The sequence below is a fragment of the Antedon bifida genome, chromosome 5 (assembly GCF_963402885.1).
Source record: "Antedon bifida chromosome 5, ecAntBifi1.1, whole genome shotgun sequence".
NCBI lineage: Eukaryota > Metazoa > Echinodermata > Crinoidea > Comatulida > Antedonidae > Antedon > Antedon bifida.
Window position 1 is genome coordinate 22185332 of NC_136230.1, and position 24865 is coordinate 22210196.

General features: G+C 35.0%; 1 protein-coding gene across 1 annotated transcript; it reads right to left on the reverse strand.

Moving 5' to 3' along the window:
• Window positions 1-4595: 4595 nt before the first annotated feature.
• On the reverse strand, window positions 4596-24269 carry LOC144843417 (uncharacterized). The gene is made up of 20 exons (XM_078700201.1): window positions 24188-24269; window positions 24051-24060; window positions 23631-23737; window positions 20900-20992; window positions 20304-20423; window positions 19712-19804; window positions 18469-18585; window positions 17905-18000; window positions 17077-17190; window positions 16650-16760; window positions 16218-16340; window positions 15516-15689; window positions 14267-14443; window positions 12689-13968; window positions 12424-12574; window positions 8271-12299; window positions 7797-7961; window positions 7614-7663; window positions 7139-7247; window positions 4596-5768 (listed from the first exon to the last, which is right to left on the reverse strand). Exons 1-20 carry the CDS (start codon window positions 24267-24269, stop codon window positions 5629-5631), a joined length of 7341 nt encoding a protein of 2446 aa, XP_078556327.1. The 3' UTR covers window positions 4596-5628.
• Between the last annotated feature and the right edge of the window lie 596 nt (window positions 24270-24865).

Here is a 24865-nt window from a genome sequence, read left to right on the forward strand (position 1 = left end):
GTGACCTGGTCTAGTCCATTGATGGATACAATTATGTATAATCTCAAATAATTCTCCTATTGTTGAACATTGCTAAGTTATCTGATAAAAAGATATTAAAGTCAATAACAAATGAATGGATCAATTTCGATGTTTGCGATTAATACTTTTTTTTTTATTGAGGGGGGGGGGGGGGGGGGGGGGAGATCAGTCACCACCCGAAAAGGAAAAAATTGCCAACCAACTTTTCTATACCAGAATTTTGAGAGAGTGAGATATAAGAGGTCAAAGTTCAAAATTGACCAAAACATTGTATTATATATATGTATCTATATATAAATTTAGGTAAGGGCAAAATTCGGTACTCATTTTTACCATCTGATGTAACCCTGTTTAATAATTAAATTGAGTTAGATAATTAGTTATTGACAATTAAAACGAATTTAGATTCAACTATTTGCAAATAGGGGTGTTTTCCGATCGTGGTGTATACACTGTCTAATGGATGTCTATCTTGAAAAATATCCGCACACAATAATACGAGGATGGTTCGCATTAACTATCTCCTCCTATAATAATTGCTTTTATTAGCTAAAAACAGCTTGAACAGCTCGAGTAAAGCATCATGATGTTGAAGACAGTCCGATTTTCGTAAAAGAAAAAAAAAATTGAGATTGTAATATATATGTTAAAATTAATTTGAAAGATGAGGAAATCTGTAAGAATGAGAAAAAGTCGCCCCAACCGAGACTCGAACCCGGAACCTTCTGCTTGATATGCAGAATGTCCTAACCATTAGACCACTGGGGCTTTCATGGTATTGTTCAAACTCGATGGGATAGCGAATCTTTAACATTCTCGGCGTGGTACGGCAGAATAGCACTAGTCCCTTAGTTGTGCGCACGCGCACAAGATATATTATACTTTCTGCTATATATACATAAATAGTATGTTGTTTTGTTCGAAACGGTGCATTTTTGTTGTGAATACTATTAGCATTTTGCAAAGCACGCTCGTTGAGCTTGTGCATTCTTTGTGTTCATAATCAGTGTACCATGTCCCGCATAACTGCCAGTTCTGCGGTACATTTTATTTCGAAACCTGAGCTGCACTGACGAATAAGATTGAAACATTGTATATATATATAATATTTTAAAAACCGTTGCGTAATAAAGTTGGAATTTATTCTGACTTGTTAAGCCTCCACTGATTGTGAGGGCGTTTGTTGTATGAGAGAATGTATCTGGTGTATGAAAATCTGTGATAATACCATATATGGCTCTGTGGTCTAGTGGTATAATTCTCGCCATGTAAGCGAGAGGTCGCAGGTTCGAATCCCACCAGAGACATTTTTTCATACAACTAAAGTCACGGAACTTTCGCTGATGAGCTATGCTTGACGCGCTTATGTTTCGATTATGAGCACTGTTTCAATAATTTGACAGTATGATTTATATGTGTATGTATCACAAATAAAAATAAACCTTGGTTACTTCATGGTACTTTATTGACCAAGTAACCACGTTTTATTTTTATTTGTGATACATATCTAGCTCTACCAATGGTATCGAGCACTGTAACCAGACGATCTAGTTATCTCTTATGGAAAAGGGCTAGTGAACAGTTTCAATTTTATTAAAAGAGTAAGCATCAATATTATAATTATTAAATGTATTGGTATTTCAAAAATATTATCAAGAACCAAGCATACGAACATTTAAAACTAACTTGCTTAAAGATGTATTGTCCCTTTGACTAATTCCAAAAAAATAAAAAATAAAAGTTTTCGAAAAAAGGTGGGTCATTTTGAAGTATCATAATAGTTATTAACTATCACCAAAAATTTGTCGAAAAAAAAAAACATTTAACTGAAATTCAGACGTTTTTCTGTTTAAAAAATAACTTTGACTTCCAGTCAAAGTTTTCGATCAAAACATATCCCATAATGAAACGCGCTTGTTTGGCTACTCTGTATGCATATTTCATAAAACTTCCTCACAATCTGTGTGAAAATACCTTCTCAACAATGACGAGTTGTAAACAATCCTAATTAGCATATGCATAATGCGTACTCATGGTTTGAAATCTTTGTTTACTTTCGCTCGCGACGATTTTCCAGACGAAATGTAATCAAACTAATTTACCTGTTAATTACGTAAACTTGTTGTTTTTGGCTCAAATTTTCGACTTAAAGTGAATAACTTTAATATTACTTTGATATGGCCAATTTAAATTTAGAATATTTTGACCTTCATTTTTTTGTGTTTCAAGGGACAATACATCTTTAACAACAATGCCATATACATGGCTGCAGTCGCGTGCGCAAATTTGAGTTAGTGTTTACCGACTGACCGACATAGTGAGCTATAGAGTCGCGTTGCAGCTTTATTGATATTTGTATAACCAATTTTTAAAAAGCAAAACGTGATACTGTAAAAGTAACATCAATCATCGGAAACTGAACAGTTTTCATGATATTACTATTATTTGAAACCAAAATTAACCGGTACTACTTACACACCATAAGCAATGCTATGACGTTGAGACATGCTTTAGGTACCTCACATTGGTGGAAAAATTGCGTCAAAACATATTCTGAAAACGTAAGAGAACTAATCGCAATGACTGACGGATACATTACACACAGTGACAGACACTGGAAGACGAATCCTGGAAAGTTGCCATAGATGTTCCGGAGATATAGTATTCTCCGCCAAATTGAGGCATCGCTAGTGCGAGCTCAACCCAGCACAGATTAGTAAAACAAGATGTAATTCCACAAACTATCCATCTAGCTCGTGTGCACTTTAAGAACCTAGTACATTTTTCGAGACGAGTAGGGAGTTACCCCGGTGTATTAGTACATCACAGCCACTGAATTTAACTGGGCCCTCTGGGAGACCAGTCTTTGACTGAGAGGTCGCCCAGTATAAATAAAATATTTCAATTCAATTCAACGTATGTGCGTTTAAGCCCCCAAAATATGTGCTTTATCATATGGCATGATAATTAATAAATTTATAGATTTGACATTTAGTTTATGTTAGTTTAGGCACTGCGAATACAGGTATCGGCATACCATGCAACACAGCCGTTCATACAATCGAACACAGGAATTCTACGCTAACACAAGGTGTGTTAAACTCGGGCTTTGTATACCATATTATACAAATAATGAATGTTTATGAGTGTAATGGTACAAATAATGGCATGAGGTGAATGATGAAAGGTTATATATCAACGAGGCATCGCCGAGTTGATATTAACCTTTCATCATTCACCAAATGCACGAACACGAAAATAAAATGAAACTGAGACCAGGCGACAGGTGGCGCTATTGTATTTCACAGTAATTTGTATAGTAGATTTTTGTTCATCCGCGAAAAGTTTTTTTTTTCGTACACAAATTAATGTTTAAAAGAGAAACAAAACTGAGGCCAGACGACAGGTGGCGCTGTTGTATTTCACAGTACAGAGCCATATTACAGGGTAATTTGTATACTAGATTTTTTTTCATCCGCGAAACGGTTTTTTTTTTCGTACACAAAAATGTTTCAAAAAGTACTATTAAACGATCGTTTAATAGTGCGTACTATTGCACGACATGTGACCCACAATCGTCCAATCAAATGACAGGAATTTATTTAGGTGTTATATAAATTCTTATATTGGGCAATACTTTTCTGACGACAATACAAACAACGATAATCAGTTATATTCATAGAATGAGACCACTTAAACAAATCTTACTCACTATTTATGATTCATCAATAATTCACGCATAACTGAGTGTAACTAGTGCCATCACATATGAATATTAATTTAAAACATTAATACACATATCACAATGGCAAATCCAACCTCGATTTCATTACGTAGTGTACATTTTATGATTGCCTTTCGGTTAAAATGTTGAAACAATCCATTGGGAAGGTTATTTCTATAGCTCTCTAGCGTTATATTCTGAAACCTTCTGATTTATCTGGTGTACCTGTAAAACCTTAACTACACGATGCAAGGATATTAATTCAGTCGGTTTAAACTCGGATGATTCAGATCATCAAGGTATTTAATCTATCAGCATGACGCTGAGCTTGACTTGCCAATATAGGCTATCGTATAACAGATCTGCAGTTAGGATTCGACGAATTCTTACAAAGGCATCGAATTCCAGACTATGTACTTTAAACGTTCTAAAGTGTCTGATGTGTTTACGAATATAAAGTTAAAATAATACAAGCATCTAACATTCAAAACTGATTTGATTGAAGTAGACACAATATTTCAGATGTAACAGTTCTTTTAAGTTTTTTCCCGTGAATTTAAATTGTGTTTACCGTTAACCTTCATGTTGAAAATTTTAACATTTAAATTCAAGGCCATATATGGCTGCAGTCGCGTGGTCAAGTTAGTGTTTACCGACCAACCGACCGACCAACATATTGAGCTGTAGCGTCTGGTTGCACGCGACTAAAAAACAGATGATCTGTATACTACTATAGTGTTATGTTTCCCCAAATAGTATCTGTTATAATTCCGACATTGCTTAATTTATATTGAAAGTGCGAAGGACCATTGTTTACAGTTTCAGTCGCATGCTGTTTACAGAGACTACATAACATTTGTTAACATTTTAATATTATCAACTACCAATCAACAAAGCAATATGAGTCTACAAATATGACCATTATCATTATCAAAACTTTGAACAGATATACGATTAATGTCAGTACAAATGTGTTAAATTCTCGTTCCTAACACAGCATTTTTGCATCCCGTTATGAACGTATTATGGATGACTTGTTATAAACTATGGAAACAGTGTTATAATGTTACAAAATGGTATTCATGTATTAACCAAAAGATGTGGATGAGATTTTTGTTATACAAAGTTTACAAACAATAATTGTTTAAACTTATATATCCAAGCAAGCACGCAGATACAGCAATGCGTATTTAAATCATGTCATTTCTAGCATCGGGAATAACAATTACGTCATAGAAAGCAACTAAAGCTTGAAAGCGATGCAGAGAAAGTTAAAAAACATAACCTATGCTAATACGTTTATTTACAGGAATGTGCTTTTTGTTTAGAAAGGTGTAATTGAAAACAAAAAATTACATTAATGTATGTAGAAAGTAAAAAACAACATAAACAAGACTTGAACTAACACTAACCCATTAACATTAATAGACATAATATGCTAATATTATACGTTTATGTAAACATTTTTTTGTTTGATCTAACAAACTATGGTTCTGCATTACGTAGCAACACAAATAATCCATACACAGTACGCTATAATGATACGTACATGGTGTGATTACGTTTTGAATGATGTAGTTTAACAAATGTGATTTCTACATTATATTTAGATAGTAAAAAAAAACATTAGGTATTATGCGTTTATGTCGATGGTTTGCTTGTAAAACATGTAGTAAGTTAAACAAAAAAACATTTAGTAAGTTAATAAGCAACACATATAAATCCAACAACCTTCTAATTATACGTTTATATACATAAATGTGTTATCGTTTAAGAAACTCTCTCTAGGGAAAAAATAGACCTGTGCTAATTATGTAAGTGTGTTACAAAGCGATAATGATTGAATAATAGACATATGCTAATCATATGTTTATGCACAGGAATTAGAAAGGTGTAGTTGAATACACATTTTCGCTTTTTAGGCGAATTTCGCTGGCTGTAGTTTCAACTTTCTCTGGATAAATGTATTTTCTTCCCAAGTATTTCATCTGCTCATACTGTTCATCACCTTGCTTCTTGTCCACTTTGAACAAAAAAAATAAATCGGAAATAAATATAAATTAAAGTAAAAATTGATACAGTAAGGTCAAATAAATACATACTTATACATTATTCATTACACTCAGCCATATTGCTAAAATCTCCCTTTTTTAAATAGGTTAATCGCTATTAGTTCATTTAGCAAATTTGTACTAATCCTGTATTTTTGCAGACGAAAAAACACGGTAGCCTTCTCACACAAGTTTTCGATTCGCATGAATGATTATGAATTATGATTAGGCCTATGATTCGTTGCGCTATTGTTCGTAATTCGCAATTCGCAATTAAAAAGTAAAACGGAAAGCGGAAAAACCTCAAGGAACTAGAATTGTTCGTAGTAAGGGATTTGGAAGATGAAAATATGAATAGGCTGACACTTTCGATTTCCGAACACAAATTCACCTAGTGGAAAACAGGCTTAATGAGGCAAAGCTTAAGGGCGAACAGGGACAAGACGGTGAAGTGAGACGACCAGATTAAATCTATAGAATAGCAAATCATTCGGTTTCATTTGATTTCTATTCCGGCGAGCTCTCATTTTGGAGCTTTAAAATATTGGAGAAAGGAGCGTTGAAAATGTTTTGTCTACGTCATCATTATCTTGATATTTTCCTTAGGATCGGAAATTACGTCCTTGTAACGTTTGTAAAGGGCTTATACAATCAATATCCTTTTTTTTTCAATATGTTGATATAAAGTTTTGCAGTACGTGAGTACGAAGTATATTAACCGAAACTTCAAGAAACTCAATAGCTCTGTTCAGAAATAAATGCTTGGTGTACTGGAAACTTTATAGATCAACAACCATTCTTTTTACAATATCCCTTTTTTTAATAATAATAATAATAAATAACATTTATAAAGCGCAAGAGACAAAGGTTTCAAAGCGCTGTGTTTTCCAAGATATGTGCAAGTAGTAGCGTGTGATTATGCTTCTCTGAAGAGATGAGTTTTGAGTTTAGTTTTAAATGTGATTACAGATTTTGATGAGCGTATTTCGAGGGGTAGAGTGTTCCAGAGTTTTGGGGCTGCGACAGCGAAAGCACGATCACCGTAAAACCGAGTTCTGGAACGGGGTCCAGGTTTGAGAAGAAGTCTGCAGGATGAACGAAGCGAAGAGTTGGTTGACGGAGTAATGATGTCACATATGTAGGCTGGAGCACATCCGTTGATGGCCTTATATGTCAGCAACAGGATTTTAAAACGAATGCGCTGAACTACAGGCAACCAGTGTAAGTCACGAAAAACGGGAGAAATATGTTCATGTCGTTTAGTGCCAGTGATAAGTCTTGCGGCGGAATTTTGGATTCGTTGAAGAGGAGACAGATAAGAAGTTGGAAGTTAAATGCTTACCTTTTTGTAATTTTCTTCTTATTATCATGATAAAGACGACATAAATCAGTAAGCAAAACATACAGAAAACGATTACCATTAAACCACCTAAGATCATGTAGGCAACATCCTTAAAATAGAATTTAATGTAATAAGGTTAATACTATTTTTAATTTTTTTTTTATTTACCAAAAAGGCTGGAAAATGAACATATACTATGTGTAACAGCGAATATTCTATTTTACTCTAAAACACATAGGCCTAACTGTAATTTGTAATCACTGATGTGAATGGATTAGCAAACTTAAGCCTAAATAACCATTACTATTTTGTATGTGTAATTTATAGGATTAAATTATACCATATAATGCCTGGATATCCTATTTGTCCCAACTAATTGGTTAAACAATAATTATTTTTATCTACGTGTTTCAATATAAATATTATTCTATAATAATGTAGTCTTTCTAAACAATGAGGTTGATTTTATATTTACCTCTGTAACCATAGGTTTCTCTTCAGATGGTGGCGTACTTGAAGAAAAAGCTATAAAGCACAATACAAAAAAGGTAACGTTATTGACTCATTTCTTATAATTGATTTTGTTTATGTAAATATATTTAAAAAATCATAGTATATTACAGATAAACATGTTACTATAGAGGTGTTTGTTACATACACGGGGGATCACTGTGGATGCTTGATCCAATGTCTCCAGTAGTAGAGTCGTGTAATTTCAAACATTCTGTTTTTCCTTCTTCAGGCTGATAAAACCCTCGTGGGCATTTCTGACACACTGCAGGCAAGTTATCATTTCCACGGTATGACCCAGGAGGACAGTTCACTAAAGACAAATATATGAATGATATAATATAGACTTTTTTCATCATAACAATCGTAAAATACGAAATTGGACGGTAAACTACTTGACAGTTTTGTTGTTGACAAAGTTGTAATTAAATAGACCGACCTCAAGAGAGTCAATTCTGTCTAATTACAAGGTCACTTAGAAGCATCATCAATATTGTGTGTAATATAATTTTTATTTAAGTAACTGTAGGTAGTCAGAGAAAATAAAATAAGATAAAATAACTGGTGACCATATAGTTTAAATATTATTTTCCAATTAGAATTTTTGAATATTTCAACTCACCACATATGTATCCATCATCGTGTGCATATTGAGTCTTTGGACATATTGGACCATGTAAATCAGCATTAAATTCTACCATTTCAACAGCTTCACCTCGGAGATCAAATATGTCACCTGGTGTCAGCACGTTTTGAAGTTGAACAACTTTAGCGATGATACTGTCAATCTTGTCTTTCACTTTATACGCTGATTCTTGTCGACTTACATTTACCATATTAACGGATGTCATATTAGTACTTTTTATTTCAAATGTTATCTGCCTTAGAAATGATTTTCCATTTGGAGTAAACTCCTGATAGTTGAGGCGCTCTAGGTCTGGGTCATCACTACTAATGACTTTCCCAACAACATCGTTCAAAGATGCATTTGTTGAATTAGAGGAATCTACTCGGTAAAGTCCTATGGATATTTTGCTGGAGAACTCCGGCATGGATATGTCAAGAACGTGAAGTCTTGCGGGATTTGAAAGCTTTTTTCCGTGATTGTTTGATGCTTCACATACATACCATCCATCTTGGTTAAATGTTGGGCTTAATATCTCAATAATCGAGCCATTCTGACCTGGGATTAGTTCCATATCTGACGATAAAGACTGAAAGTACCATTGGTAATCTGCCAGTGGCCGAGCGGACGCCTGACAAGTGAAATATGCACCTTCGATATTACCATGTTCGATTACAGTGTCTTGCGGATGCTCGGTGATCAGTGGTGCAAATTCAATTGTGACGTCACATTGTAATGATGAAACCTTTGTAACTTTATTGCAAGCTTGACAACTGTACGTTCCAGAATTAGATGAATTTACTTGGTTTAAATGCAATGAGTTTGAATTCATTCCACTCAGTATTTGGCCATTAAACTTCCAACTAAATGTTGGTAATGGATTTCCAGTGGCTTGGCATGTCAGAGTAATATTCTCTCCTTCAATGGTAGTTAATTTTGGCTCAGGGTGCTGAGTAATGATGGGAGCTTCTAAACATACATCATTATAGTCTTTAAGAAAAATAACCCGAGATAGTACAATCGTCCCACTTGTTTCTAATTCTTCGGAGCTTGACAAATTACCATTCAGGAACGTTGATACATATTCATCGAGAGCGATGACATTCTGGTAACTCTCTGTACCTTCTGACAAATATTTTAAAGCAATCAATTCCGCTGTTAAGCAATCATAAAACCCTTCGCAGTCAGTGAGACCACTTGCATTACGAGTATATTGGTCCACAACAGTTTTCCATTTAGTCATCAAGTCAACCTCAAGTAATGCTTTGGTGTTGTTTGTTTTTCTCTTTGAAGAATCAATAACTTTCGATAACGCATTTTTCTCAACTCCATCACCTGTATTGGACTCTTCTAAATCACTCATAGTTAAGTTAAAATATAACAATGCACTCGTATTTACATCACTCGGTGATACTGCTAGTGATAGATTGTGCATGTAATCATTCTGAAACTTTGTTTCCAGCGCTTGTGCATTAGCAACTTTACTGTCATTTACAATTTCTAAAAGTGTTTGTAACGAATGTTCAATAAAACCCAGTATGCTGTTATAATCTGTGCACCTCTCTTCGTTTTGAATAACGTGTTGATCTCGAGAAAGGCTGCTGGTAATATTGTGATCCAGTGAGTTGTTAATCAGATTATAACTTATCCTTTGCATCGGGGGCTGTTCAATAATTGCATTAGTGTCACGTCTATTACGATGTCCAAAACGTCTTTGGGTCACTCCTCTCCTTCTTCTTACTGATCTTGTTACGTCACCAAACAATTCTTCCGTAATAAAAAGTGCAGCATTTTCAATAGAATAATTTAAATTGTTGGAATCAATAAATACTTGAATCTGCACAGGAGTAGATGACAACGTTATATAACATAAAAATGGAATCACGGAAGTGTCTTCTTCAACTAGATCAATGTTAAAGTGAAGTTTCTTTAACTCTAAACTTTCTTCAAGTGATCCGTTTATTTGATGTTGCTTTACAATCAGACCTGCTTCAACATCTCTTCGAATTTTCTTCAATGCATCCTGAGAATTGTTGAAATGTTTCTTTAGTATCATAACCCTGTCTGATACTTCTTTTTGCTGGTTCAATGCATCGTCGAGATCAATTAGTGCTTCGTTCAATACTGCCTCTGCGACTGATGCACGTAAAACAGCATCATCAAACTCTTTAATTGGTACAGCAAGGCTATGAGTTTCTTCTTTTATCTGATCAAACGCTCGACTTCGTTGTTTTCGGCATTGTTCATTTTCTCGTACACAATTGGCGTCCGGGATATGCACGCTGCAAGGAACATCTTCTGTTTGAAACATTTCAATTTGACCTATAACTTCTTTCCTAGCACATGTACTACACGACTGCAACGTAGCTGTTACTAAAATAGAATGTTGACATTCTTCACAACATTCACCTTTTGAATAGGAATCCCGAGTGCCCTTCTTTATGGAAGTTATAAAAGCTATTGTATCTAGTACTGCGCTAACAAATCTTTTTGTTACAAGATTAACCACAGCAGTAACAAGCTTTATAGGGTTGAAACTAATGGTTTTGACGGGCGTTGGTATATAACAAATATCACAGCAGCCGGTCGTCTCAGTAACAACTGTTGGTTCTTCTTTGTTAATACAACATTCATATGGAACATATCCGTACACATCTTCTACGTAGGTAACAAGTTTACTTCCGGGGAGACATACACCACTGCATTCATGTATTTCACATACATTGTCCATGGCTTCTTCTAATTCTCTTGTATCATGGCTTGAATCTTCAAGTGTTTGCCGTGCTCTTTCAACTGCGTTGTTTGCAGCAACCAAACTTTCCAAAACAGACTCATGTTTCTTGCTAGCTTTGGCGAAGTTATCAATTTGATTGGCTTCTTCCTTCAAGGCATCCCGCAATGTTGATGTTGCTATTTTGAGAGAATTTGAAGCTTGGCCAAGTCTTCGTTCGCTGTCGTCAACTGATTTTTGCGATAAAGAGATGATTTTGTTTTTTAGTGTTCTTCCTAATGATAATGGGCCTTCAACTTCTGCTTCTCCATTTACAGAAACCACCATCGACTCAAACCGTGCCATTCTTGATGTAGCGTTACCAATCACATCAAACAAACCCCAAAGCTTACCAGAAAACCCAAAATAAATCTCATCCATTGTCAGGTGCATAGTTGTATCTTGTTCAATTCCAAGTAGTTGTATGTACACTGGTATATTTCCTATCCAATAATTAACGTTGCTTGCAAATGATAATCTTAATTGCGATCCTGCCGGAACATGGATGAATTGATTTAGGGTTTGAGTAACAAAGTACTCTCCTATCATGCAGACATTAGGAACTGGTTCATTCATCTGGTGTTGGTCTTTGAGGTTTAGACAATTGTTAAATGAATTTAGGACTTTTACCTCCAAAGAAGGAAAACAGAGATGTTTTGACAAACATATACTGGAATTAATGCGAAAACCAGACCCTGATGTACTTTCATGAACGAAAATAGTCTGAACTTCTACAAGAACTCGGTTACTGAGATGCTCTATTCTAGATGTAACATTAATAAGATCAGTTTGCAAATTGATTTTACCGGGGTTGCTGAACAGTTTGTCATTAACATTCCAAAGCGTATTTATAATAAATTTACACTGTACACGTAACTCAGCCAAAGCCATAGCAATCTGTTTCACATCTTTTTGAGTTAACGCTTGGAAATACTGATTAATATTGTAATTTAAATCCTTGACTGTAGATAGCAGATTAGAATAAAAGTCGTCATATTCAACAGTCATTAGTTGTTCACATAACGCTTTTAGTTGAGGTGGAATGTTACGAAAATCACTTATAATCTTTGTCATATTGCTAAGATCTGATGGAATTTCAAGCTTCGGTGACAAATCATAGTCCACAAACACTTCTACAGAAGATTCATCAGTCTTGAGCAGCCAGGAAAATGGCGTGTCATCAAAAGATTTAAAAGATGTAGATGATTCCATTGTTATCCCTCGATCATGAGGCAAAGGTTCATCTACAAGAAAACCTAAATTAACATTAACACATTTAACTATTAAAGAATATCCATTGTAATCATTAGAAGCAAAGACAGTATATCACAATGATATTGGCAGGTAAATAATAATCTGACAACTGTAAATAAAACTCACCACCAACACTGACGTACAAACTCGGCCTACCAGCATTATTTGAGATGAAATTCAATACTATGTCTTCACCAAGCATCTTCCAGAATAAGCTAATTTTGGTATATCCGAATTGATGCAACACCAAGCGTTGTATAAATAGATGACTGAATAACTAGAAACGACATACATACTAAAATGATTTAGGCGAAAAAGGTTGTAGGACGATTAGCTATTTAAAGCTACCAATTATTTATTGCAACAAGGACAATTTAAGGAAAATGCCTACCTGTGCTACATTTTCTAGGGAAACTTGAACATCTCCACTACCTTCGACTTTAGCAGATACTGTGTTGTTGATGTAGTAGGAGTATTGCAAATTCATCAAGATGCTGACTTCATCGCCTTCATTGTTATAATTAACATTTGGATTATGCATACCATTTTTTGAAAAAGCCAGGAAATTGACATTAACTTCAAAGGAATCATCATATTCTGTATTCCTGATGTAACTAGAAATATCTCGTGAACCTTCCGGAAATACCATCATTACTTCTCCAGATGTCATTGTGCACATACCCACTATAAAACAGTACTTTCCTTTGAGCGATGGTTGTGGAAAAGATACATGTCTGCCTCCAATCATCAATTCTGCCTTCGAAAGTAATAAGACAGAGTACAGGCCATCACTCACGACGGGTGCAGCTTCACACCACTCAATCGATTTTATTTCAGCTCCAAGAAGACTCGATGCTGAAAAAGATGGTGTAGCATCCATTGGATCTATGTCAACGGATATAAACGTTATCCAATCTGGGAAGACATTTTCAAGTTGACGTGTGTAATTGCGATACAGAGAGTTATACCGAACAAAATATTGAATGTCATCTAATGTTATGGCTTTACTTTGGCAGTTGTCATTTTGTAACACTGTCAACATGCTACTTGTGACTATCTGTCCGTCAAGACTAAGTGGTAATTCAAACATTCTCGTTGCCAGCGATGTAATGCCTTTGGTCTCAACAGCAAAGTTGTTTTTATTTGTCCATTTGTTAGTAGATACATAATATTGTCCTGTGCACGTTGAATAATTCGATAGTACAAAACAACCTGATGGTAATCGATAGCCCGGTGTAAACATTGTGTCCACATTGTGTGAGCTGTTCTTTAAAACGAATATATTGTCATCGTGTGGTGTAAGAAACGCTGCTGCTTCCATTCCTCTTAGGACATATGATATCTTCACAAAACCCTGTCTAACTCCACGAACTGAACACGTAAGGTTATTTATTTTTGAAGAAAACGATAACGTGTCTGGCTCAACAAATACCTTATCAGAATCTGTTTTGATAGTTAGGTCAAGCGCTAGCTTTGGCTTAGCAAAAAATTCCAAATCGTAAACATCTCCTACCCAAACATCAGGCCACTCTGGTGTTCTTACGAATCCTTCTGCGCATGTCTTTCCCGTATAACCAGTCCCAGAGCAGTCACATGTATAACCACCTACCGCATTTTGCGACGCCTGACAAACACCATTTACACATGGCGAAGGAGCACATACCTGGATTTCTAAAATAAAACAAGGTTTGTTGACATTATTGGTATGATGATCTGGAATTTTAATCGTTTCGCACGAAAACAAATTTATAAAAAGCCCAGCGTCTTCAGTGTTTGCAGACGACACACGAGTAAAGCGGGCAGTGTTATGATTTTCACAAGATCGGTCGGTAGCTAATTTTTTGCATTATTTTTTAAGTTCGGCACTTCCGTTTGTCCGTAGACATAAGTTTCATTTTCGAATTACGATTTCCATTTGTTGCATAAAATATGTAAGAAAATGTTAATTCAATTGGTTTACACATCTTACCAGAACATTTTGGAAAGGTGCTATTCCAGTTTCCAGATATTAGACATTCCGTCACAGTATTTCCTTCCAAGAAATATCTGGAATCACAGCCAAAACTGCACTGACTTCTGACATCATTTTCGCATGGAAATTGGACGTAACCATTGCGAGGCGATGGAACTTTGGAACATAGAATTTCTACAAGACATTTACATAAAAGCACATTGTGTCAAGTAAGAGTTAAAAATATAAAAAACTAAAATGATTAGTTATAGTTATATTAATTTCATTCAATTTGTTAATATTAACATTTTTAACATCATCTTTGGCCACATCTCACAAACACTCACAAACATTTTTTAAATCAAAGAGCAAGAAATTCTCCAATTGATCTCAATCAATATTAACCTACATCCTTGTGGACATACAGTTGAAACTGTGTGTGTCTACTTAGGTAATTTCCTTATCAAATTAAGGAGCTGATTAAAGCATACATTAATGAATAGACGGATATACATCAGTTTAAGATCAAAGGTTCCATGTCTCTTGACGACAGAGCGCGGACCGCCCACAATGTTGCAAAATAAAAAAAGGCTTCTTAGCGGGCACATGCGGCGTAATTACCAACGAAAATTATAATGTATCCCAGTGCCAGTAGTATGGAGAAGGAAGGAGAACGGCGAATATGATGAAATGTGCACTAAATCGTCGTGCGACTTTCAATCATTCCCGATTGCCTTGGAGTACAACAAGAATCAGACTGGATATGTAGACACTGTAGTACTAGGCCTATTAGTACCGGTAGTACTAGTACAGTAAATAGTATACGGTAAATTGAGTCTACTTCCAAAACGAGCGCAAGAGTAATAGAGGTAGTGACGTATCGCCACTATACATAGCCAGCCAACCCCAGGTCAGGGTGACGTAGATTACATAACCACTATTATATCCAGGCACTACAATATAAATATATAATAATTAAGGAGATTCATGTAACAAGGCCATATACATGGCTGCAGTCGCGTGCGCAAATTTGAGTTAGTGTTTATCGATCGAGCAACCGACCAACCGACCGACATAATTAGCTGTATAGTCGCGTTTGCAAGCGACTAAAAACCACTGCTTAGCCATATTATATAAAAACACGCTCATTGTACTGCACACAACTAAACACGGTAACGATATACTTGGTCAAATGTATAATTACAGCATTTCGGCAACTTTTTGTGTTCAAGAGTTAAATGATGCTTAATCTATTTTAGCCACATACCTCCACAACTTGTTAGTTGGCCACTCCAAACACCGTTTGATAGACATTCTCTAACATCAGATCCCAATAAGCGATAATTCCATTTGCACTCAAAGACACACGTTTCTCCTGTTGTGAATCCAGTACACGAGCGATTGCCATCAAAAGGTACACCGATTTCAACACAAGGGTTTGCTGTTTTAATTAATACATAGCAATGTAATATTAGTTTATAATAAATATAATTATAATTTTATAGATTTTTTTTATTGTTAATATTTCATTTCCAAAAACTCAATCAATAGAACACTAGCCGTGGCAACAGTACAAAAAGGGTTTTAAAAATGTATCGTTGTTCGAATAACAAAAATTATAAAGGAGGTTGAAGTGAGTTACAAAAACATTTTCAGTACAGGTTCAAATTTCACACGCATGCATTAGGTGAAACTCGGGCCTAAGTTTTCAGAGGCATTGGCCCACTAGAGGGTGCGCGAACGAAAGGAGTGAATCCTCTAGTTTAAAGCAAAAAATAGTAAAATTGACTGAAAGCCAATGGTAACCGTTTATTTTGTATTTTTATAAGTGAAAGTTTTTTACGGAAGTGATTTAAAACAGCAAAATGGCATAATCAACATTTTGGTTTTTTTTCATCTTCATTTTTCATGTTTTTGGGGGACAATACATCTTAAAATCACGCAAGTATGCAGTGAACTTCAGTCGTACCTGTGCAGCCTTTCTTATCATGATCAAGTGTCCATCCTTCATGGCAATCACAGCTAAAGCTACCAATTGAGTTGAAACATTGTTGCGCACATTCGTCTATTCCAACAAAACATTCGTCAATATCTGATAAAAAATAAAGACATGCGATGGTGATTACATTATTGTTTCCATGTATTCTTAACAACTCAAAATATTTATTTTGTATGTTTGTTCCAATAGTTGAACTATCTAAAGTTATTATTAAAAGTGTTTGCATATTGGCAGAAACTTTATTAACCTACAAAGTACTACTACAGGCGGTTGTGATGGTGGAAAGACAGTAAAAGGTATTATAGCAATAATAGAAACATTACATACATACATAGTACCATTCATAAGCAGGAGCAAAAATATAAAAACACTGTAATGTATTTGTATACATATATTTCATACCTTCACAATTGTATGAATCATATGCTTCATACCCTGCGTTACAAATACACTCAAAACTACCAGGTGAGTTTGTACAATTGTGACAATTAGCGTAGGAACATTCATCAATATCTAGAAAAAAATACATTAAATACGATTAAAGAAATAATCATTATGTATTTTGTGGAGACTGTTAATCAAGCCAGTTATTCACTTACTACACAGTTGTTTTCGTGAAGTTATTATTTCTGAAATTTAAAAAAAATTGTATCGATATGCACTAATAATTACTTGGTATTACTTTTAAAGAGCCAACAGTGATGGATGTGATCCCAAACGTATTGTTGAAAACGAAAGTTGCCAATTGACGCGAAGAGAATCTTCGTAATGGGAAGGGTATTGTAGTTAGCGGCTGCAGTCATACAATTGTGTGTTGTGATTACATTACCTGTGCAGGTATTGGTGCCAGAATATCCATCGTCGCAAGAGCATCTAAATGTGCCACGAAGGTTTTCACAAAAGTGTTCGCAGTTGCCGTTGTTCAATAAGCATTCATTGACATCTATTATCAAAAGTTTAAAAAAAGATAATTGAGAAAAGCGAAATATTACTAATCGAATTGTTTTCAAGATAAGCAAACCCATATCCAGTATTTTTTGTTTACAGTGGATTCGTATTTTTACAAAGCTAGGCTAGAAAATGTATGTGTCTTTTTACTGTTACCTACGGGGAAATTGGTGTCTGGTTTCAATGGTTTCAATTTATTTATCGAACACAAAAAGTAAAACAGGTGATAAAATAAGAAGCATTGTGAACGAAAGGAAGACCACTAAGAGCATTCTTCATTTGTCTTCCTCCTCTGGCTACGGGCTATATAAAATACACTTGGAATTGGCAATTTCTTCTATTCAAAGAAAAAGATACCCAACTGCCAGTTCGTTTTTTTTTGTGCCACGCTATGTGACACTGAAACATGCTCTTCTCCGTGATTCTAAGTGCCAAATGGATCAGAATGGAAGCAGAAAAATAAATGATAATTGAATATTGATAATGTTCCATTCCAGATTGAATACTCAATTCAAGTCGAATCCGCCTCGTTTTAAATGAACAGTCAAACACTAATAGAAATGTACATTCCTTTGAACTCATGAACAGTCATTGTTTGAATAATACAGTACTTACTGGTGGATACATTTTATCTAATTAATTCTATTTGTATAATATTTAAATAAAATACAAATATTGAAAACCACTAAAAATAGATTTAGGTATTTACCAATTTCACATCTATCGCCTTCATATGTATCGGGGCATTCACAATTGTTAGGTCCTACACAGTTACCGTTGTTCTCACATGATGGATCGCAGATGGCTACAAACAAATTAAAGCTAATTTAAATGTGTTTAATATAATATTTCAAACATTGTTTTCAAACCTTTAAAGATGTACTGTCCCCAAATAAACATTAAATAAATCAGACTTTGGTTCTGTAGAAAAAATGAAACTATTAAATTATACAATGTTTTGCTTTAAATTACACCAGATAAGTAAGTACATTTTTTCGATCCAATTTGTGGTCAAAGTGGATAACTACTATGTGACATAAAAATGGCATATTCAACAAAAATGTTTTTAAGAATATTTTCTACATTGTACATCTTTGAACGACATTGCATTTGCTCTCAACTCCGCCGTTTATTCTTTTTTGATTGAATTATTATGTATAATCACGTTATTCATGGCGAATTACGACGAGTCGTTTTCTATGTTTATATTATTACAGCTTTTACATTTTAAACAAGTTTTGATACTTATTATACAAATCTTTAGCCGACGTACGTAAACAATCCGTAAGCCTTGATAGTACATATCCATCCCGACACCCGCACTGAAATCCTCCAAACGTGTTGGTGCAAACATGTGCACATCCACCATTATTTGTCCAACACTCATTTACTTGTGCAAAATAAAAAACATAATGGTTTTTAAATTCCTTTCTATCCGTTATAGAAGAAGTATGCAATGGCTAATTCGTTCTAAAAAATTATCATAAAATAATTACAATCCTGTTGGTGCAGTACCCGCTGCTTACTTGGGCTCGAATCTAACCACTAGCCATCAGCGCAAGCTCGGTGGTGTAGAGGAATGAACGCCAGGCTAGTGATCTGGAGGTCGTGGGGTCGAGTCCCACCCGAGAACTACTTGCGAATTTTTTCGCAAGTATTCTCAAATGTACTTAGTATAAAGTACAAATTACGTCAGAGTAGGGCAAAACATCTACTTACTCAACTCCCTGACGCAAAAACTATAATTACAATCCTGTTGGTGCAGTACCCGCTGCTTACTTGGGCTCGAATCTAACCACTAGCCATCAGCGCAAGCTCGGTGGTCTAGAGGTATGAACGCCAGGCTAGTGATCTGAAGGTCGTGGGTTCGAGTCCCATCCTACTTAGTATAAAGTACAAATTACGTCAGAGTAGGGAAAAACATCTAATGACTCAACTCCCTGACGCAAAAACTATAATTACAATCAAATTTCTAGTTGTAATAATCTGAAGGTCGTGGGTTCGAGTCCCATCCTACTTAGTATAAAGTACAAATTACGTCAGAGTAGGGAAAAACATCTAATTACTCAACTCCCTGACGCAAAAACTATAATTACAATCAAATTTCTAGTTGTAATAATAAATATAACATTCGTGAAAAAACTAGGTCAAGGATATAATGTGTTAACGAAGCGACAACATTTAAGCTGCAAATACAGCCAAACATTCGCTAATCAATCACCCGATACACGAACGATATCATACCAGGGAATAAGTAAAATTCCACTTATACTTCATCATACCTAGCGACAACAGGTTGCATGCATTGTAGACATGCAGATTCTTCTGACACCAGCCTACAGCCAATGAACTGGTATTTAGAATCGTTCCCGCTTACAAGCTTACAAGAGGTTTCAGCGACTTAATGTATCGATCTTTACAAGAACAATACACTAATAAACCACAAGTACACTGTTATAAAAGTAAAATTTCGACGTGACAATGGGTATATTTAACTGCTTTTTAAGTCTACTTACAATCATCGCATGCGTCTCCTACATAATGATCTTGACATTCACAGTAATCTGGAACCGTGCACGTTCCGTGAACACATGGTGGATTACACACAGCTATATAGTAAAAAATCGAAATATATCGTTGTAAATAATTTACTATCATTACCTTGATGAAAGAGCGCATCAATTTGATACACTGGCAGGACGCGATCCTTATTGAGAAGCATGTAGTTGGAAAATGTAAGATCTGAGTCCACAGCGCCATGAACAATGTATCAATTCGTTGAAGTCGGCGCTATACAATAACTCGTACATTAAATTATATTACCTATGTTCACACTTTGGTTCGGTTTGGTAACATTATTTACCCAACCAATAGAAATAACAGTAATAACTAACACTTTTTTTAAAACAACTATAAGCCTATTTAATTTTTTCCTCTAAACAAATACAATATAACATTCAAATGCACGTCATTTTGTTTTCAGTACTTTATTTAGACACAATATGTATCTGTATATATAATCTATGTAGTTTAAACACACTATAGTACTAATGTCTCAATTAAAGGTAACGTAGACGATTTGAGGACTGTACTAATACATACGCCTACCTTCGCATTGTCCATAATGATTCTCTACATAACCAGTACGACATCGGCAATAATAACTTCCGACAGTGTTGCTACAGGTATGATGACAGCCGCCATTGTTGCTATAGCATTCATTGATATCTTCGAAAACATAACCACATACAGTAATTAGCATAAATTATACGGTTACTGTAGTACAAATGAATAATCACAGTAATAATATCGGTAGCTGAAGCAACATCTCCATCATCAACAACAGCAATAGCAGCAGCCACAAAAACAGCGGCGGCAGCAGAAGCAACAATAGCAACAGAGCAAGCAACAGCAATAACAGCCTCCTCAATTGAACGACAGATGCACATTCTATAGGCCATATCTAATACCGTACTCTACGGTACCGTATTATTATATTTATTGTTTAAGGGCTGTCGAGTCAATTATTTCTTTCACGTACAGTATGTGAATTGTTTTAAATTTTAGAATAATATATTACACATGTGTATGCATGGTTCACATTCGAGATTCACCTAATTTTAAATATGGTCCACATTTCCAACTGGAATGCAGATACTGTACTGTAATTTCTAAATAATTATTATTCACATGTATTAACTCACCATTGCAACGTGATCCACCAAATCCGGACGAGCATTGGCAATTATCTGGAGACTCACATGTTCCACCAACACCACAGCCTCGTGAGCATATTGCTTTAGAAAAAAAGAGGATTGACGTTTACATAAAACGTTAAAACTCCTACTCCTTCTTTATGTTGAGTATTGGTAGTACGAGGTGTAATGTATAGGGTGATTTCGTTAATTTCAGATTTTTTTCTTTATCGGTTGGAGTTCATTTATTTCTACTAAAAATATATATTTTCTGTCCTAAAAACACTTCTAAAATCTTTTCCGATAATGTTAACTAGTAAAATTGAAACAATCTTAGTCATCATAATGATATAAAGACTTCTTACTATGAGATCACTTATATTATTTTGTATGGTTACTGTACGTTTAAATATTTGTAACATTAAGTCGTACGGTGGAAGTACTGACAATACATTTTTGTGATACGATTAACATAGTTAACAATTTTTACATATATTTCATAATTTTTGGAATTTGTTTTTAAATAAGCACCTTATTATCAGTGGGAAATTACCCAGAAGTGTTATTACTGTTTGATTTAATACTGTTCTTGAAAGAAAAATTAAACGAGTTTATTAGAACTAGGCATGCAAAGGTAGTTCTTGAATCGTAAAAGATATAGGTCTAACTGCTAGACTCACCGACGTAGTCGTGTGTACTGTCGCACTTTGTAATAATCGTCGCACTTTGTAATACCTGTCGCACTTTGTAACAAAACTGTCACACTTTGTAATAACCTGTCGCACTTTGTAATAACTGCTGTCGCATTTTGTAACAATCGAGCTGTTGCACTTTGTAATAAGTGCCAGTCGCACTTTGTAATAACAAAAGCTGTCACACTTTGTAATAACTGCTGTCTCACTTTGTAATAACTTGTTTAAATTGATTATTTCATAACCTTTATGAATGAATAATCATTACCGCAATACTATTACGCGTTTCATCAATATTGTTGCGACTCGACTTAACACTCGAGATGCGCTATATGTGCACTGCATCATAATACACTTACGAGAGCTAAATATGCTCCACGAGGAGCTCATTCGTTCGTTCGGTACCTTTGGCACCATTTAATTTAGTTAAATACTTTTGGCACCATTTTCGTTTACAATCATGGCTAGACGAACATGGGTAATTTATAACCAGAGACATGAGGAATGACAAACACACGACGTACACGCAATTATAATATTCCTGTATAATGAAATTGAAGTATCATGTGCATGCATAAAACAAAACGCATTCTTACTACATTAATAAATTGCAATTGCATGAGTTTTAAAAGATCGATGAACATAAAAATGACGTTGAACTTTAATATCATGCACGCGCGCCAACATAGACTATGTGCCGACTCTCAATACATGAAGTAAAATTAAGTACTCCTTAAAATGACCTAGACCTTCACAGTCGCGCGTAAAAGCTATCTTGCAACATACACAATGCAATGCAATGTATTTCTTAAACTGACTTTGACCTTTGACCTGAGCTTTTACGCACGTGACGCGCGTGCGTAAAAGCAGACTATCTTGCAACATATACAACGCCGACCCTTATTATACAATACCCGTTAAATTAAGTTATCGAGTTTAAAATGGTAATTCTTACGCACACGTGCGTTAAAATATACTATCTTGCAACACGCACAACGCCGACCCTTATTATATGCACGTTAAATTAGGTTACGAGTTTAAAATGGTATTATTTCAAATACTTCTTAAAATGACCTTGACATTCATGCACGCACGTTAGGACGAACGGTAATTTAAAAACACGTGCCTTATCTTAGTGCAAACACCGAAAGAACGAATGAGCTCCTCGTGGAGCATATTTAGCTCTCGTAAGTGTATTATGATGCACGTGCACATATAGCGCATCTCGAGTGTTAAGTCGAATCACAACAATATTGATGAAACGCGTAATAGTATTGCGGTAATGATTATTCATTCATAAAGGTTATGAAATAATCAATTTAAACAAGTTATTACAAAGTGAGACAGCAGTTATTACAAAGTGTGACAGCTTTTGTTATTACAAAGTGCGACTGGCAGTTATTACAAAGTGCGACAGCTCGATTGTTACAAAGTGCGACAGCAGTTATTACAAAGTGCGACAGGTTGTTACAAAGTGTGACAGTTTTGTTACAAAGTGCGACAGGTAAAGTGCGACGATTATTACAAAGTGCGACAGTACAGTCGTGTAACGACTGACTAAAAAACAACAGTATGTGTAAGCTTTATAATTTCATAAAGGTAGAATAACTTTTTTTGTGTTTATTACGGTATATCTTATTTTAAAAATATCGTATCGTATGAGCTTGAACTCATTGTTAAAGACTGCAAAATTGCATAAAGAAGAGGTGCACGATTTTGAAACTGCCGGCTAGTGCAACACAAAGGTGAAATATAACAGTCGATTCCAATCTCTTTGAAATTGCTTTCTCAGATATAAGGTAACATCTGGTTAAACTATTTACTCCTTTATCTCTCTTAATTCTAATTCCTGTACACATAATGTATGTACACAAATGCTGTGTAAAATTTACAGTTATGAGCTTTAAAGTTATCTGACAAAATGATTAGGGTTAAAACAGTGCAGCAGCATACAACCAACAAAATACAAAAGATAGTGATTCATTTTATGTTCAAATTACAACATGATTATTAATACGAATGTCATAATTGCACACATGACTACTCACGAATTGTACAGCCTCCTATCCAGTCCTCAGCCCATCCAGCACAGCAAAAGTAGTTCGTTGAGGTAACCAAGTACCTTTCTGTGCGATACGCTAGACTGTACCGACGACTTTAAACAAAAGTATATTTAGTAAAATGTATGGTGAAATGGTTAAATCTGTTTATTTGATGACATTTTTATTAATCAATGTAAACAAACATAAAAAAAAAATTAAACAAAATTAAATATTAAAGGATTAAAAATAATACATTACGTGTTACTAAAGTGCGTGGGAATTATCACGCAGTGTACCACGATCAATGCCTAAACTGATACAGTATTTCCTCAAAATTATCGTTGTGCATTTTTTCGTTAAGACAACGGAGGAAATACATTACTTCCTTCGGGAAGGAAAGTTAAATACTTCCTCTATAAGACTGACCTGGCTGCCTCTAGGAAATTAAAAACATATGTGTCAAAAAGCTGTCTTGAAACTCTACAAACTCGTTTTTAATTGTCACACTATAGGCCTAGGCCTAAAGTTTGGTTCCCACTTGGAATCAACGCAAGTTAGTTTACCAATCAAATGCGACAGTTCAGGATGTGATCCTTCGCGTCGATTACTTGCGATACGCTTACATTCTTTATTAGAACTAGACATTATTTACCTGTACGTTGTACACCTCCACCAATTCAAAAATTTACACTTTGTTTTACTCGAGGTCTGTCGGGAGATTGGGTACGAGACTCGACGTGTCTTCCACGCCGATACGTCTCTGCTGCAAACATGTGCACTAAAAAAAAAGATTATACATTAATTTGTCAAAATCTGGTAACCGCAATAACATTATTATTAGTAGGCCTACTTACTCATACTAGACCTTATGTAGGCCTAATAGGAAACTGTTTACAGAGTATCGATGGCTGAAGGTGCTTGTGATCTAGGCCTAAGAGTAACGAGTGTCACGAAACCTACTATGTTTAAAATTATGTATAAACAATTATTGTTTTTAAGCCGTCGTATATCTTAGAATTTGCAAACTTTGGTCTTAGATTTCGTGATCTTAGGTCTAGGTGATCTATAGCTTTCGAGATCTTAGCTTTCGTGACACCCTAAGAGCAACCGCACTTGGTCGGATAAAGTGAAAAGCTAATTATTCTGATATACGGTAGGAATGATGATAACTAAACTGTAGATATGTCTATTATGTGTCTCTTTAATTTATTTCATAGAATTGATGAATAATATAAAAATCC

Excerpts from the sequence above, each read along its gene's own strand:
- LOC144843417 (XM_078700201.1), bottom strand. The coding sequence starts at position 24,269 with ATGTCTAGTTCTAATAAAGAATGTAAGCGTATCGCAAGTAATCGACGC. Across the intron at positions 16,341-16,649 it reads TGATTCATACAATTGTGAAG|ATATTGACGAATGTTTTGTT; the intron begins GTATGAAATATA and ends ATTTTTTATCAG. Across the intron at positions 7,962-8,270 it reads CGATGATGGATACATATGTG|TGAACTGTCCTCCTGGGTCA; the intron begins GTGAGTTGAAAT and ends ATTTGTCTTTAG.